Source organism: Daucus carota, chromosome 7, assembly GCF_001625215.2.
Source record: "Daucus carota subsp. sativus chromosome 7, DH1 v3.0, whole genome shotgun sequence".
NCBI classification, from domain to species: Eukaryota; Viridiplantae; Streptophyta; class Magnoliopsida; order Apiales; family Apiaceae; genus Daucus; species Daucus carota.
The window spans coordinates 30,955,692-30,973,072 of NC_030387.2; the positions used below are offsets into that span (position 1 = coordinate 30,955,692).

At 35.0% G+C, this 17,381-nt stretch overlaps 3 protein-coding genes across 7 annotated transcripts; 2 read left to right on the top strand and 1 right to left on the bottom strand.

The window, feature by feature from the left end:
• The first annotated feature begins 4,128 nt into the window (after positions 1 to 4,128).
• Positions 4,129 to 4,772, top strand: LOC108194117 (hydrophobic protein RCI2B). Its single transcript, XM_017361016.2, has 2 exons — positions 4,129 to 4,291; positions 4,404 to 4,772. Exons 1-2 carry the CDS (start codon positions 4,211 to 4,213, stop codon positions 4,485 to 4,487), a joined length of 165 nt encoding a protein of 54 aa, XP_017216505.1. The 5' UTR covers positions 4,129 to 4,210; the 3' UTR covers positions 4,488 to 4,772.
• Positions 4,773 to 5,132: 360 nt separating this feature from the next.
• LOC108194347 (protein NRT1/ PTR FAMILY 4.5) lies at positions 5,133 to 8,126 on the bottom strand. The gene is made up of 6 exons (XM_017361300.2): positions 7,985 to 8,126; positions 7,810 to 7,888; positions 7,171 to 7,388; positions 6,609 to 7,064; positions 6,406 to 6,524; positions 5,133 to 6,265 (listed from the first exon to the last, which is right to left on the bottom strand). Exons 1-6 carry the CDS (start codon positions 7,985 to 7,987, stop codon positions 5,224 to 5,226), a joined length of 1,917 nt encoding a protein of 638 aa, XP_017216789.2. The 5' UTR covers positions 7,988 to 8,126; the 3' UTR covers positions 5,133 to 5,223.
• A 2,539-nt stretch (positions 8,127 to 10,665) lies between these two features.
• LOC108196370 (nuclear pore complex protein NUP98A) lies at positions 10,666 to 17,305 on the top strand. Of its 5 annotated transcripts, none has more exons than XM_064082299.1 (11): positions 10,666 to 10,810; positions 11,102 to 12,165; positions 13,311 to 13,457; positions 13,553 to 13,774; positions 13,857 to 14,033; positions 14,105 to 14,622; positions 15,206 to 15,268; positions 15,378 to 15,452; positions 15,585 to 15,759; positions 15,992 to 16,054; positions 16,565 to 17,305. In XM_064082299.1, the coding sequence occupies exons 2-11, from the start codon at positions 11,106 to 11,108 to the stop codon at positions 17,110 to 17,112; spliced, it is 3,048 nt and encodes a 1,015-aa protein (XP_063938369.1). In that variant the 5' UTR covers positions 10,666 to 10,810; positions 11,102 to 11,105; the 3' UTR covers positions 17,113 to 17,305. The 5 variants fall into 5 exon arrangements, with proteins under 5 accessions (XP_063938369.1, XP_017219116.1, XP_063938370.1 ...); XM_017363627.2 differs by having other exon boundaries at positions 15,206 to 15,250; XM_064082300.1 differs by having other exon boundaries at positions 14,105 to 14,595.
• The last annotated feature ends 76 nt before the right edge of the window (positions 17,306 to 17,381 follow it).

Sequence of the window (17,381 nt, forward strand, 5' to 3'; positions counted from 1 at the left end):
TTTGTAGAATTGGTTTACAAGAGCTTTTTGATATTTTGAAATAGTATACTCCCTCCGTCCCAATGAATTATATGCATTGGGATTGGACACGGAGACCAAGAAAAAGTGTAAGAAATGAGTAAAGTTAGATGGAAAGTGGGTAAAGTGGTGGGACCCACATATTTTTTAATAATAGATTTGAGGTAGTGGGGAAAAGTAGTGGGTGTAATAGTGTTTTTATTATTATAGAATGGAGATAGTGGGAGAATATAGTGGGTAGAGTAATGTTTTATATTATAAAAAGTTGCTATTTTGGGAATGTATAGAAATGATGGGACATCCCAAAAAGGAAACTGTATAGAATTGATTGGGACGGAGGGAGTATAGAAATAACATGAGAAATCTGAGAGCTGAAACATTTGATAATCACAAGTAATATATAAATATTAGTATTAGCAAATTTCTAATTCTATCGTTTTTGCTATGGTGAGTGTTGTCAACTTTGCTAATAAACATTTTTCAATATGTTTGATTACATATTCTCACAGTTAATGAGTTAAACCAAAATTTTATCATACATATTTTTACGGGTTAAACTAAATTTAGTATTAGTGTGTCATCAACTATATTAACAATCATGTTTTTCAATCTTTACTGTACTTTTTACGGTTTGGATGAAGTTCAATTCTCATCACCACATATTATTAACATCTTAAGTATCTTGTATGTTTAGAGTCGGGAAAAGTACTCTCAAAATTGATTAGAATTTAAAAAACTGATCATAAATGTTTCATTACAACTTTTTCAGAATACTTTTGAATAATACATTATTTATTGGAAATCATTTACATGTGAAATCGAATCATTTGTAAATCTACTAATATTATTTGCGTTTTAACTAAATTTACGAGTGAAATCGAACTGGTGAGTAAACATAATTTTATAAAAGGAATTAGCAAAATAAATAAATTAGTAGAAGTGAACCAAACTCTCACCTCCTCCCAGCAAAACAAAGATGATAGTTACAACCAACTACTCTGTTTATTACTCCAGAGTCCAGATCATGCAATGTAACGGTGTTTGCTCTACCTCTTTAAATTTGGGTTTCTGCAGAGTTTATTAAATTTGGAAGTTCTTCTCTCGAATAAATTAATGTTGGAAGTTAATCGCGGCTGAAATTAATATTCTTCGCTGCTTTTTAATATGAACAAAGAGAGATTATAACAAACTTAAATTATCTTCAAAAAAAGAAAAAGAACTTGAATTAATTTAAATAACTTCCTAAACTCGTTCCCGATCATCGCCGTTGAAAAACGAGACAACTAGATTTTCGGGTTTCTTGGCAGCAACCAATTAAATACTTTACTCAGGTATGGCAAAAACTTAAATGCAAAATCTGCGAGAACAGTGGCAGGACGGTGACCATGCATCTGCTTCTGTCTTGTTATGTTATTTAAATACAAACCCTGCGATCAAGATGATTAGATTAGATGAACATTATCAAATTGTTAACCTCAATCTATTAATTTGTCCGGTTTTTTAGTCTACTCATAGGATAATGCTAATTATATCCGCGGTGTCCGCTAAATCATGTTCTCCCACCGTCACTGCCCGAATCCACTCCATCTTTACGCTTGCTGAGTCCATATTTGAGTGACATCTTGTAAAGATGTCCCTGTATATTAATACATGACACGGGGATGGAGAATTAATTGACAGCAGGTTATTAGTATCAATTCACATGTAATGGAAAATAGAATGCTTTGAAAAATAGTATATCAGAGAATATGATCCTCGGATCAAGCTTTATGTGTTACCTTTACAGCGGAGAGAGCAATAATACATTACCCAAAAAGCCTTTTTTTTTTTTTTAATATTGTTTTCCCATAGTATTTTTTTCTTTGTGTGTATTGAATTGAATATCTTTATTTTGCATAGATTATAACTTTACTTTTTTGTTTCCCTGCATATGTTTCATTGCTGTGTTTGATTGAACCAGTGTGCGTCTGTTCCTCCATATTTAATGAAAAGAGGCATTTTTTTTGAAAAATTTCATATTCGTATGACATTTTAGTAGAAGTTTAATATTTTTTTACAGAAATAAATAATATATATATATGATTTATTAAAAAATAAACAATTTATTTAAAAAAATAAGATCACATAAACAGGTCACACCGACAAACCAAAGAACTTTGTAACCAACTGTAACATGCTGGCGTGATAATGCTCACGAGGAGTCGAGGACTCGAAACATACATATCGTTTATTATTGTTGTTGCAAATGATAATTATTGTTTTTTTTGAAATATAGATAAAAATTGTTTAATAAAATTAAAAATAATTTGAATGATGATTTATTCAAAAACTAGTTCTATAAAATGCAAATTCTTCCATTTTTTTTTCCAATTATTGCAGGAAGTTTTAACAAATTTTATGATAATTTTTTTATCAATATTTTTTTTAATAATATAATAATTTTTAACAACAGCTGTGTTGTCCTCCGACCTGATGGAACTCGTTTAAGTAGCTACAGCTCGTGGACAATACTTGTAGTAGAAGGATATCACACGCAAATTTAGGATATGCCACGTGTTCAGATTTAATGACAGTGAGCTGTTTGTAACCACCATCTCCCTTGTTTCAAAGGTGCATGTTTGTCATCTGCGTAGTCGGCCAACATATATAAAATACAGTCCCTGTCGCAAATTAATTACTCCAAGTTTTAAATAATTTAAATTTAATTGTTTTATATATTTTTTAAAGTTCTTTGTTCTTATAAGTAGAATTATTATTTTAAAATCTATTCTTTTTTGTATAAAAGTGTGTTTTAACTAATTCTTATATCTATAAAAATTCAGGTGTCAATTATTTAGAAACAGAAGATGTTTTATCCAATTATATCTGCTATCGTTTAAATTAACCTAAATTTAATACTCCCTCCGTCCCTCCCATTTCTTATCAAATGGGTTGGGCACGGAGGTTAAGAAATATGTATAAAGTAGTTAAAAAGAGGAAGAAAAGTGGGTGAAGTGGTGGGACCCATTGATTTTTAATGTATAAAAAGAAGATAGTGGAGTAAAAGTAGTGTGAAAATGAAAGAAAAGTGGAGAAGTGGTGGGACCCATTAACTATTTTTGGTAAGTTTTGAAATGTAAAGAATTGGATGGGACATCCCAAAAAAGAAAGTGCAAAGAAATGGGAGGGACGGTGGGAGTATGACAGACAGTTGGACTACCAGCGGAAGTTCAAAAAGTTTTGCAAACATAATTTTATATATTCTGCCTTTCCCACTCATTTTCATAGCTTTTTTCATCATTACTCTATCTATCTCATTTAATTCTATACTGCTCTTTCAATATTCTTATAAGATATAGTTTTGTAATTTATTTTTGAGATTTTTTAATTACACAACGACACTTTGCGGGAGGATTAAAGTCCATGTCGCGTCCCCGTTCCCACTGTATACTATCCAGAGGCACAACACACAATTAAATACTACCTCTATCCCAAATTAGATGAGCTAGTTGACTTTGGGCACGTAACTTTAGGTGCATTGACCGTCTACTTCCGAAATTTATTTTTTTATTTTTTCTTTTATAAATTAAAATTTCATATTTTAATTTTTATTTGCAAAAATAAAATTTTAAAAATAAGTCATGTAGCTATGTGGTCAATGAACCTTAAATTATGTGCTCAAAGTCAACGGGGTCATCTACTTTGGGATGCAGGGAGTATGTTCTAAAATACAGTTTTACAATGTATTTCAAGTTTTTTAGTAAAAATTTAATAATCAATTTATGGGAGGGTGCATGTCTCAGCGCGAGTAATTTCGGAAAAAAAAAATGTCCCGGCGCGAGTACAGCAAAATTCAAGGTTAGATTTTTTTTTTTTAATTTATTTATTTTTTTTTGACGGATAAAATTCAAGGTTAGATACTCCGTGAATTTTAACTCATCCTACGTAGTGGGCCCACTTGCACGCACAAGCATACGTTACATTTACTCTCCTTATCTCTTTAACGTTCGAGAGTACACACTGGAAAGCCTGTTTGGTCGACTATGTTGTGTGCACCAAACCACCACTCGACACGTGTATTCATTATATGCTCTGCCGTGTCCATCTTGCTTATAAATTCCCCACCCACTTGACATAACACCATAACTGCATTTCCTCTGTTTCATTTCATTTTCTACTCTCTAATTTTCTTTGTTCCAAGGCAAAAAAAAAAATGGGAACCGCTACATTTGTTGAAATCATCTTGGCTATCATCCTCCCCCCACTCGGTGTTTTCCTCAGATTCGAATGTCAGGTCAGTGTTTTACATTTTATTAAAAAAAAACACGATATATTTGGCTTCGTAACTAAAAACTGTTTCCGACTTATAAACCGAGATATGTACTGAAAAATGTTGTGATGTGCAGGTTGAGTTCTGGATCTGTTTGTTGCTGACGTTCTTGGGGTACCTCCCAGGGATCTTGTATGCTCTCTATGTCCTCACCAAGTAGAATTCGGCTCTTGTTGCACTCACTTGGTGTTGCCGAATTCTTTTATCATGATGTTGAAGATATTTGTTTGTTTGTTTGTTTAGTAGTTAATTACTAGTAGGTATTGTGGTGTTGTCGAGGGCTCCATGTATTTGTGTTTTAGTTGATTGTGTTTTCTGTAATTGGAATCCTTTCTTTTCCCGTGGGGTTGCTGATTACCGTTGTTGTGTTGTTCGGATCAGATCGTCTTTCTCAAAGTGTCTTAATTATTTTGTTAAATAAACTTTATAGATTCTCTTGTGCGATTGTTCGGCTTTAACAAGTTATTTTAATAGTTATTCGGCTTTAACAAGTTATTTTAAAATTAATCTGCGGCGGATTAATCATTAATTAATCTCTGAACTTACCGAGCTGATTAAATTTCTGATTTATTCTGTAGACCTATCCGTTCGTCGTCTCCAGATTTTGGGTTCGATCTAAGATTGCCGATTAATTTTTGTTATGTGTTTCAACAATTAAATCTGATTTCTGATTGTCATAATTTTTATATATAATAAATTGTAAATATTAAAATTATTCAAAATTATTTTTAGAACAAGTTATTTTTAAGTTAAGCTAGACGACAACTTATATTTTGGAACGTTACACAAATCCTCTTGAGGCCACTTACTAATAATCAAAATTCATTATGCAACAACATGATAAACAGGGTTTAACAACAGTATAATCAGATATTATGGACCAATCTCTACAATTCTTACAAGCCAACGCTAGTTGCTTCCTTTGTGGTTTCTAAACCATCGCGTTCTTCATTTTTAAGCTTTGATGCATCTTCTTGGCCTCCATTTGTGTGACTGGATCCATCCTTCTCGGCTTCACTTGTAGTCCTGGGATCTTGGCTCTCATTTTTAGTCTTTGCAAATTCTTCTTGAGCTTCAACTTTGAGTTTGCCTACATCATCTTGGCCTTTGGAACTATCCACATCAATGGCTGCTTTTGCATCAGTTTCTTCAACTTTGTACTTGTACCATGTAGCCCAATACAGATAGTTGAGAAAATTTATGCAACTAAGAATGGCTAAAAACCAGTAAAACAGATTCAGATTGTTCTTGTTCAAGTCTAGGCCATGCAGCCACCCGAGTTTGCTTGGAGTTATTTTCTCAGTAACTGAATTTATGATATCTACAAAAACACTGCTCAGATAGTATCCGAAAGACAACGAGATATATGTAAATGAAGTTGACAGTGATCTCATCCCAACCGGAGCCTCCCTATAGAAAAATTCAAGCAATCCAACAAATGTGAACATGTCTGCAATACCAAAAATGCCATACTGGAAAGAGAGCCAGAAAAGGCTGATGGGATTTTTAGGATCTAGGAGGGACTGGTTTCGTCGTTTAACTTCAACCAAACCTGCAACAGCCATTGAGACCGCGGAAAGAACAAGGCCAACTCCAACGCGTTGGAGTTGGGTGATTCCTGAGGGATGGCCAGAGATTTTTCGGGCAAATGGAACAAAGATGAATTCGTAAAAGGGGAGGAGAATGCTTATGAAAAGCAGAGGGATGACGGGAATTGAAGCTGCTGGGAACTTGTATGAGCCTAAGCGTAGGTCCATTATGTTACCTTGTGCAAGTGAGAAGGTCTGGAGTTGAGCCAGACATGTGTTCATTATTATTGTGCTGAATAAAATGGGCATCATTCTTGTTAGAATCTTTACTTCCTCGACTTGAGTCACTGTACAGAGTGTCCATGGTGTTGTGCCTTCTGCGCGGTATATTGCAGCTTTGTCCAACCAACTGAAAACACAGAAAAGTCTAACTTATTAGATTTCTTTACTACTCCAGTAGTTAACATTGGGAGTTCATTAGCATCTGGTCTGACTTGAAGAATTGCTGCTAAATAAGAAATAGAAATTGCTTTTGAGTAGAAGCATAACCTGAATTGATTGGTGTGTGAAAGTTTTGGCGCAAGTGTTGCTTCTTCCTTGGACTCGTATAGTTCATCAGCATTCTCAGAAAGTGACAATTTCCGGTTCCTAAATGCTGCTACCAAAACCTGGCAAGCACAACGGAACAATTAAATTCCAACAAAGTTGGAATATTTGGGAAATCAGTTGGGGAAAGAAAAGATTGTTCATACCCGCAGAACTTGTATTATGGGACTATCTCCAGGAATTTGCAGACGATAGAATGAAGCCCCAAGGGAAAGAACACTAAAACCAATAAAACAAAGTAATGTAGACAAGAAAAAGCCCCACCACCATCCATATGTCAAGCTAATTTTCACGATCACAGTAACACCAATTATAGAACCACTTGTTGTGCTGAGCAAAAGCCAATTAAAGTATCTTCCGAGAAGCTTGGCTTCCTTTGGATCATTACTATCAAATTGGTCGGCTCCAAGAGAAGGAAGGGAACCCCTGACACCGCCACTGCCCAGTGCTAGTAAACAAAGCGAGACATAGAACATGAACGCAATGCTGCCTTCTAGGCAACTTGATCTTTTGCAATTGCCTAACTCCACACAATTTGTCGTTCTGCAATTGCTGGGATGCAAGGATTTAAGATTCGCTTGAACTGTCATCAATGCAAAAGCCTACACAGTATATAGAATTTAGTCTTTATAACTACTTTTAGGATACCAACAATTGGTTCCTGAGTACTTATGTGAATATATGAAAGCCGTGAAATATAGTTGGTACCAGAACTTCGACGCAGCCAAAGATGAGACAAGTATAGAATCTGTTGATATAGGTGTCTGAGATAAAGCCACCAACAAGAGAGAGCAAGAACGAGGAACCCATGAAGTTTGTCATGGTGTTTGCAGCACCCGCGAGGTCAAAGTACATCACTCTCATGAAGTATAGGAACATTGTTACTATACATACTATAAACGCCGTAGTGTCCAATGACGTTAACCCTGAAAACCAGAGGAGCATATAGATCATCATCATTCAAACAGGGCAACTTATACAGCAATTATTTATGTTTCTAACATCTTAATTAACTTTTAGAATAGAAGTTAACAGTATGTATGGTACTTGCATTTCTGAAACTATTGTGCTTAATTTGCTATGAAGATATCAATAACATGGGAAGAACCATAATCATAAGGTGTCTGGGAAGAACCAATGATTAAAACATAAACGTAACACTTTGTCAAGTTACCGGTTCTTTTAAACTTAATGTGCTAGAAGGAGAGTTTACCAGGATCATAGTGTAACGCAAAATTTCTAACTTTTCCCAATCAAACAGAACACTAAAACAAATATAAGCAGTAAAGCTAGGACAACATTTCTAAACAAGCCTTTGTGACATGCAAGCGTCGATAGTGTGCTTACCGAAAACAAAGGAGGCAGCTCGAAATCCCCCCTTTTTCGGGTTGAGAAACAGGTGGTCCTTGCCACCATCTTCTGCCCCCTGAAAGGCATAATGTGAACAAAGAATCAGTTCACACACAATTACGCATAAGTAGATGACATAATCAGATAATTAGCAGCTTAATTAAGCACTAACCATGTCCGGAAATCACAAAGCTTGGTATATAGGGAGAGAATTAAGGCTGCTAGTAGAAAAATGTCAGTCCTGCTTAGTGTTGGATAACATAGAATCTACTGACGAATAAATAGGCTAATAAAAACGTTGTGCAAATCGCACTAGCCATCAAACTCATCGACATTCTTGTAGAATTCTAGTGCTTAGATTTGGTGACCAAAACACAGAATAAAAAAGAATAAAAAGGTTGTTGTTACAAAAATTAACAAGATAAAAACAGAAGAAACAAACAAACTAAAACAACATTGTAAGGCGTGGGCATATGACAAAATATTTCCATCTTAGTTGACGATCTAATTTTAATTGTGTTGTGAATGGTTTTATACTACACTACATATTGTGCAGACTGCACCAGCTATAGTTTGTGGCCATTTAAGAAATGACAGTTATGACAGCAGTACACCAATAATACTAACATACGTCCAGCGGAAAGAAAATGCTTGAGGTGAAAAATCTTAAGACGGGGTAAATTTCAGCTCAATAATCTTGTAGAACATATGAATGATACTAGCATATGTCGAGCGGAAAAAAACTGTTTGACGTGAAAAACCTTAAGACGAGCTAATTTTCTACTTAATGATATTGTAGCATCTTTTTTCCGTTCATCATATGTTACTAATATACGTTTGTAAGAGACCTGTATCCTTATAAATATACGGATAACTTACATGCATCTTTCTTGTAGAAGTTTATATGTATGTTTCTCTGCAGACAAATTGAAACTGAGAATTCTTATACTAGTCATTTATCAAGCCGTTTGAGAGATTATTAAACTAGTTAAACACATATATAACGTTGCAAGTAGTAATAACATAAGTGGAAATTCAGACAGTGAGATTTGTTATTTATGCATCATTTGTATTTGTTCTGAATAGAAGATTCCACGAAATCTGTCGGGACACATTTGTTTTCAAGCTCTTTCATATTCCTTGAAGCAGAAATGAAAGATTTATTTTTCGTGGGACAGATAATTGTATCATGGGGACAAAAATAGATTTTTTAAATATAAGAGCAAGTCCAGTAGGTGTGCTAAATCAAGTCTTAAATCCAAAAATAGGGAATATGGGATAAAATTGCAAACCAACACTATGCTAGTGATGTGCTAAATCACTAGCACAAGCCTCCCCTTCCCTATTTTTAGAATATGCTAGCCACTTCTAAACTATTTTTATCATTAAAATATTCATTTCCCTCTCTCCTCCACATCATTTCTCTCTCTTTTTCCCTCTCTCCTCCACTATTTAATATTATTATAATAATAGGGAATGGATATAGGGAGTACTATTGGAGCTCATGTAATCTTGTGCTAAATCACTAAGACATATTATTTTATAATATTTTTAGGGAACCTCTTAGCATAGTGTTGGACTTGCTCTAAGTAATCAAACAACTTCTCTTTGTGATACCGAAATTCCCATACTCTCAAGACCCATATTGCAATTGATTCTCCAGACCCTGCAATATTCGTTCCGCTTTCGACTTTCTACAATGTCTTCTTCTACTCGCAAGTATTCACATTTCTATCTCTTCTTCATTCATCTTCCGAGGCCTTAAAATTTTGTGCTGATTGCGACTATATATATTTCATTTTTCTGCTATTGACCATCTTTAGTTCCCTTTTGTTACCAGAAGTTCAATTAGTGAAATGTGTTTGAATCTGCAAATGCATGGTGAGGGCCAAGTGTATGCTTCATTTTGCAATGTACTTATTATTATTTATATTGGTGCAATACAATGCTGTTTTGCATTGAGTTCTCTTGTCTTAATTGTTATGCATTTCAATTTTGCAGGTGCTGGAGATGATCCAACCAGGCCATGATCACTTCCACTTCCCTCAATTATCAGCTCATCAGCAGCACAGGCTTCTACATTTGGTCACTGTGTACGGCTCGATTTTTAATTAAATTTTTGATGGGATATTTGATTTACGGTTCTGCTTAATTTATAGAATATTTTAAAGAGTCTTATATTATAATTGTTACGTATTTAAATATTTTCATATAATTATATTTCTTCGACCGAATTTTAAGTACTTAGTAATCCGGGTTAGTTTTTTTAATTTTGATGACTTAATAATTAAGAACGAACACTTCCAATAGAATATATTAACCCATAGATCTTTATTAATTATTTAAAATTTATTCTAACTAAATAATATGTATTATTATAATGTATTAATATATAATAGGCCTTAAAATAGGTCTTGAATTATAGGCTTCTAATATATTTAATATTAATATATTAAATAATATATTTAATTAATTCAAAGCTTATTTTAAGGCCTGGATACTAATTCAATTCAGGGGAATTCAGCACCAACTCAACAAGGGTCCGGTCGACCAAACACATATAGATCACAAAAAGAGACTTAAGTGAGCTCGTGATCCAATTATAAGCCCGAATAAGTATATAAGTCCCACAATATATCTTATTCTTTATGGATAATCTTTCGGAATTTGAGATAAATATCGACAACATAAAGATAAGAATTTTATTATATATCAAAAAAGGAAGCATATTTCGACAAAAAATCTGATACATGAAATTATACTTTCATCAAGCTTCTAACTTCGAAACATCTAAACATAACCCCTTGAAATAAAATAAAAAATTTCAGAAAATACTTGATTAATTAAAAACACACATTAGGCGTGTCGCGTAAGGTACATAGCGAATGCGCTTAATAATAAAGCTAGTAGTTGAGTCACTATATATATCTCCTCACAAACCCTCGCTCCCAAATTAAACCCTCATTATTCTCTGCTCATCTCTCCACTAACTCTGCTCGTAAGTATTCTCTCATTCTCTTATGCATGATCGCTTTCCCCTTTCACTGTACGGTTAATTCCACTGCACTTTCTCATGTTATACACTGTTTTAATTTTGTTATTGCATGTCGTGAACTCGTGATGATTGATTTTGTGATTCTTTGTTTAAATTAAATTTAGTTTAGAGTGATCAGAATATTTGTTGTTGTTTGAATATCGAGAATTCGATTAATTTGGTTTTGGTTTCTTATGATTAATTCCGTGGTAGACGTGTTGATGATTGTTGTGTGTGTGTTTGTTTGTTGAGCAGCGGAATGAGTACGTATAACTCTGTGTTGGGTGATAATGGGACGAAGCGTAATGTTTCGGCTGGCAGTGCTTTTCAATTGAGGCCTGCGTTTGGACAGAGTGGTAGTTGTTATGGTGGTGGATTTTCGGGGGGAATTGCGGTGCCTCCATACGGGCAAAGTAGTATTCAGCGTTATCCTTATGGGTATAGTGATCCATCTCTGTTTAGCGGTATCAATGGGTATGCACCTCTATTTGGCCTTAATAGTTATCCTTTTGGCCTTAATAGTTATCCTTTTGGGTTCACCCCGAGTAATGGTTCAACTTTTGCGCCTGTGTCAACTTCCATGCCTACATTTGGGCATAATAGTTCTCCTCCTTTTGCGTATGCCCTTCCTAATGGAGGAACTTCTATGCCTACATTTGGGCAAACTTGTTCTGCTTTTGGGTCTTCCCTCGCTAATAGAGGAACTCTAATGCCTACACATGGACAAAATGATGCTACTTTTGGGTCTGCCCTTGCCAATGGTGGAACTTCTATGCCTACATATGGGCAAACTAGTTCTGGTTTTGGGTGTCCCCTTGCTAATAGAGGATCTCTCATGCCTACACATGGACAAAGTAATGCTACATTTGGGTCTCCCATTGCTAATGACGGAACTTCCATACCTCTCTTTGGGCAAAATAGTGCTACTTTTGGGTTCGCTCCTGCTAATGGTGGAACTTCTATCCCGACATTTGGGCAAAGTAATACTCCTTTTGGGTGTGTTAGTGCCGATTGGGGAACCACAGTGCCTGCATTTGGACGAAGTACTAATTCTTTTTGGTTCAACCCTAGTAACACAGCAACTTCAGTGCCTGCATGGCAATGTAGTTATCCTCGTGGGCCAGTTACCACCAATGGTGGAACTCCAGCGACTACTTTTGGGGTGGGTATAAGTCATTTTCCGCCTGCCCCAACTGATGGTACAACCTCTGTGTCGTCCCCAACTAATGGTTCATTTTCAGTGCCTGCGTGCGGAGCTCCATTATTTTCTACATTAACACAAGCAGCTCTATCATCTCCTATATGCGGCTTGTATTCAGGTATACTTACTACAGACATTTGTCTGTGATTCCCTGTAAAGCTAATAGTTTCTCTTTATTTTTATGTGGTTTTTATATTTGGGGTATAATTTTTCTGATTAGTTTAGTGTCAATATGGTATTTGAAGTGTGATTTACATGATTTTTTTTGTTTTCCTGGTAAAACAAATCTGCAATTTTGTAAATGTTCAAAATGTTTTGTGTTGGACCTGGATATTCCCGATGTTATTAAACACCATATGCGCATCAAAACACAAATGCCTTGTGGGGGTGGGGCATAAGCGCGTGCAATGCGTCCCGTGCAGATTCCTCAAAGGCAAATAAATATACATACATACATGGTATATAATGCAAAATATTATAAAAATTTTATGATTTTTTTTATTTTTCTGGTAAAACAAAGCTGCAGTTTTGTAGATGTTCAATTTTTTTTTTTGTGTTGGACTTGGATATTCCCAGTGTTATTAAGCATGATATGCGCATCGAAACACAAACGCGTTGTGGGGCATAAGCGCAAGGCGCAATGCGTCACGTGCAGATTCATCATAGGCAAATAAATATACATACATAAATGGTATATAATGCAAAATATTATAAATTTATAGATAAGAAGACATCCATAAGCAAAAACATAATTGTCATATATGATAAAGCAACAAAATTCACCATCATATAGATTAAGTCCACAATAAGTTAAAGTCAATGTAACAAAAAAATACATAGTTAGTCCATTCTTCTTCATCAAGATTCACACAATGATCTTCTTCACTGTTATGATTCGGGACCTCAAGAATGTATCACAAAGTTAGGCCATTCTTCTTCATCAAGATTCACACAATGATCTTCTTCACTGTTATGATTTGGGACCTCAAGAATGTATCACAAATCAGCACAACTATGCTTTAGCAGTTAGCAATCATTATACTATAGCAAATGTAGTAAGTATGTAAATAGTACTAAAATTAGTTAATATGTGTTGTATACAAGTATAAGTATAATCAGTTAATTAGTATTACAAGTATAAACACTGAATGTATTACAACAGGAAAGAAATTAGTATACAATTAATTTAAACCATACCGATACAAACAAGAAGAAATATAGTAGTTAAAGACCAAGTATCATTATGTTTTCCCCATTCTGCAGGATCTACCACACATTTTCCGACTCCTACCATTAATGCATCCAGCTCCCCAGGATTTACTTCTGGCCAAACAACTACGCAATTTGGTACCATCAGCAACTTGAATGAAACTAGTACATGTTCTGATGAAATTCAGAGTCCATATCCGGGTGAGTATCCATCTTTATTATATTAATCTCGTGTTCACTGTATTGTTTTTTGTTTGTTTGTATAATAAATATAGTTACTGATTTCTTCTTCGCAGGCTGCCAAGTTGAAACTCCGTTATTTCGGGATTCAAGTTCTCGACCGTTAACTCCTAAGGTTAATTGTGGAGGAAGTAGAGTGGCACCTTACACTGAAACTGTTGAGATGGATCATGTTTCACAACAGTCTACAAGATTTATGTCCATATCTGCCATGCCTGTTTTTAGAGATAAATGTCATGAAGAGCTGAGATGGGAGGACAAACAGTTAGGAGATAATGGTATGCCTGTGTTTTACATGTCAAGTTCATTTCTTTTCTTATTGACGAGGAGTGTTAGTAAAAAAACCTGTAAACATTTCAGGTGACATACCCCTATTTCACAGCGCAAGATCTGGACCACCAGCCAGCAATGTAATGCGTTGCTCAAAAACCCAGTTACCTGATTTTAGTACAGCTATTCCAATATCTGTTATGCCTGAATACCCAAACAAAAGCTTTGAAGAATTGAGGTGGGAAGACTATCAGTTCAATAATGCAGGTGTGTGCTTAACTTTGTAATGTATTTATCATTTTTCTTTGGAACAGTTAACATACCCCTTTTTTTTGCAGGTGGTAGAGTTGACCATGATTTAGCACAATTAAATTATTTCAGGAGTCATGTTTCTGGAACTGGTAGCTCATTTCAGAATGCTATGCCTTCTGTGCCACCCAATATATTTGCTTCCAGACCTACATGCTTTACCTTCCCAACCTGTAGCACACCTGTTTCTTGTAACCCCTTTTTAAATGGTTCACATGAGGGGGCTTATACTTTAATAACTCAGCCTCCCTCTATATTTGGTGCGACCATCCCGTTTTCACATCCAAATCCCTCACTTATCAGTACATCTGCTAGCAAAGCTTCTACATCTGGACCCAGTTATTTTAACTATACTTCCTCTGCACCATCTACCTCTATATGCAGCACATCTGTTACGACACCAGTCACTGCATATGTTCCTTGCAATTTCGCTCCAAGTATATCAACTCTTGATGATCCATCACCATCTAGATCTAGGGCTGAGACACCACTTGCAGTTGAAGGTCCGAAGACTACATCAGTAAGATATGGGATTTACAGTGTCCCTGTAAGTTTTTTGTACATCTAAACACTTTTTTTTCATTTGTTACTATAGAGTGTTGGTAAATGCTACTTACTTTCTTAGTACATCAGTAAGACAAGGGATTTGTAGTATACCTGTAAGTTCTGTGCACTTCGAAACACTTAGTTTTCATTTGGTACTACTAAGTATTGGTAAATGCTACTTTCTTAGTCACAATTAAAGAGTAAGGATGTATAGATTGGATTTGAAATTTTATAGAATACTTTATTATATCAAATTTTTTACTAGGGTAAAAGGTAAAACATGTATTCATTGGCAAATTCACTACAATAACACACTTAAATGAGGACCAGGGTTTTCTTTAGGAATAAGTTATGACAATGTCAATATATGAAGTAAAGAATTGCGGGTATAAACATTATGAACTAACTAATAAGATGTCGAGGCATAATTTGTTTCAACCATGCCTCTGCAACATGTAGTGAAGTCAAGGTACCGTTGTCAGATCAAGTGTGATATCTTCAAGTGTCTTCCTTCACATGGCAATTTACTAATTGTTGATAAAGCTATTATTGTTCATGTAATGTTCTCTTAATTTTCAATACAGGCCAATAACTTGGCAAATGCCTCTGCAACATGTAGTGAAGTCAAGGTACCGTTGTCAGATCAAGTGTGTGTCAACACATAGTATCTTCAAGTGTCTTCCTTCACATGACAATATATTAATTGTTGATAAAGCTATTATTGTTCATGTAATGTTCTCTTTATCTTTAAAACAGGTCAATAAGTCGGCAAATGAAGAACAGAAGCTGTTGCTGCCACCAAAAGGTATTCGTGAAGGTAATGGTACAGAGGTAAGATTCATGACACTAGTGGAGATCAGTATTCATTGATTAAGATCCTGTATTCTTTCTCGTCCTTTCTCCTTGATGGATAAAAAAATATGAACCTTCAGTTTGTGAATTTGTCACTTAATGCGCATTCAGGTGGTATTTTCTGCTGATACTCAAGAAACCCCCACAGCGAGGACGAAGGTTCCACTCCTGCTGAAGGACGATTCGGGAATCTCGATATCTGGTCCATCTGAAGAGTGGTTTATCAAAATTGGCTTCGAGAATATATCTCGCCTCAAGCATACATCTATTTATGTGCATGAGAATGGTTAGTGTTTTGTAAATCAATGTCGTGCTTTTTGTATTTTTCTATTATGTACTACTTTCAGAAAGCTTAATTTAGAACAATAAAGTAGGTAAATGTGTCAGGCAAATGTGTCTATACTGCCATATCAGATAGAACTGAGTACTTATGGACACTGATAATAAGCTAGCATCAAACCTTTAAGCAATCTTTTGTTATATGTTAATGTTGTTACTTCTATATAAATTTTTTTCAGGTAAAGTCTCTATTGAGTTGTCTAAATCTCTCGAGGATGGTTTCATTTATGAGGACAAAGCTGGTAAGCTGTACATACAACATAGAAATCCCTTCTATATCACTATAATGAATCTGTCCCTCACAGATATTTGAGGATCACTTACTTACAAAGAAAGGGGCTTCAAATTCTTACACATTAGTCATTATTTAAATTGTGTTCCAGGTTATCTTATATTTTATTGATATGAACATCGTGAGGAACTGTTTGTGTGTGTGTGTTTGTATATGCAGTATCAACTAAACTTGGGCTTAGTGATAAATGTTATTGCACAAACTATTTGGGCAAATATCTGCTGGTAAAAAGTGTCATGTGTGTTCCTTGAATCCGTTTAATATGGAAGATTTGTCAGATGTCTTTTTCTGTAGTCGGTTTAGTCAAAGATACTGTTTCTTAGTATTCATATTATAGTCCTAGTAGAAAACTAAACATATCCGGAGTTTAGTAATGAATATAGGGTTTATAGCATTGTTAATTTCCCTTCTATTATCACTTCGTCAACAAACTGTTAATGTTGTTCATTAACTGTTGTAGGGAACCCTGGTGAAGCTTTTGCTGCTGAACACAGCCGTGGAACCAATTCTGTTAATAGTGATCATCCCTCTGAAAACTTAGTTTCTTCCAATGTTTATGGGCTGATGCCAAAGCTGAAACACAGTGACTACTTCATTGAACCCCGAGTCGAGGAATTGGCAATAAAAGAAAGCTTTGAGCCGGGGTTCTGCAGCCATGTTAAGGACTTTGTTGTTGGCCATCAGCGTTATGGGCGCATCAAGTTCTTCGGAGAGACAGACGTGCGGCAGCTTGATGTCAACTCACACATTGTGTTTAGAAATCACGAGGTAATTCTTTCTATGGATGAGAACAAGAAACTGCCAGTTGGGCAAGGTTTAAACAAGCCAGCAGAGATTACCCTTTGCAACATTAAGTGTTTCGATAAAGCTGGAAACCAACACATTAATGGACCGAAGGTTGACAAGTACAGAGAAAAGCTGATGAAGAAAGCAGCAGAACAAGGTGCTGAGTTTGTGTCATATGATCCTGTGCAAGGAGAGTGGAAATTTAGAGTTAAACATTTTTAGCTTTATGCTTTCACAATAGATATTTATATCAGGAAGAAACTAATTTTGTTTTTATGACCAATATGTACTCTATTAATTTCCATTTTCTTTAAGATTTGTCTAGGAACAAGTTCGTGTCTAGGAACATGTGATGTTAAACTCATATTGCTTTTATGAATAATATGTACCCTATGAAGTTTATTTTTTCTTGAAATTGTGTTGAAGAAAATGTATCTTATTTGTAAAGTATTTGAAATTTAAAATTTTTCAAATTTATAGTATTTGAATAT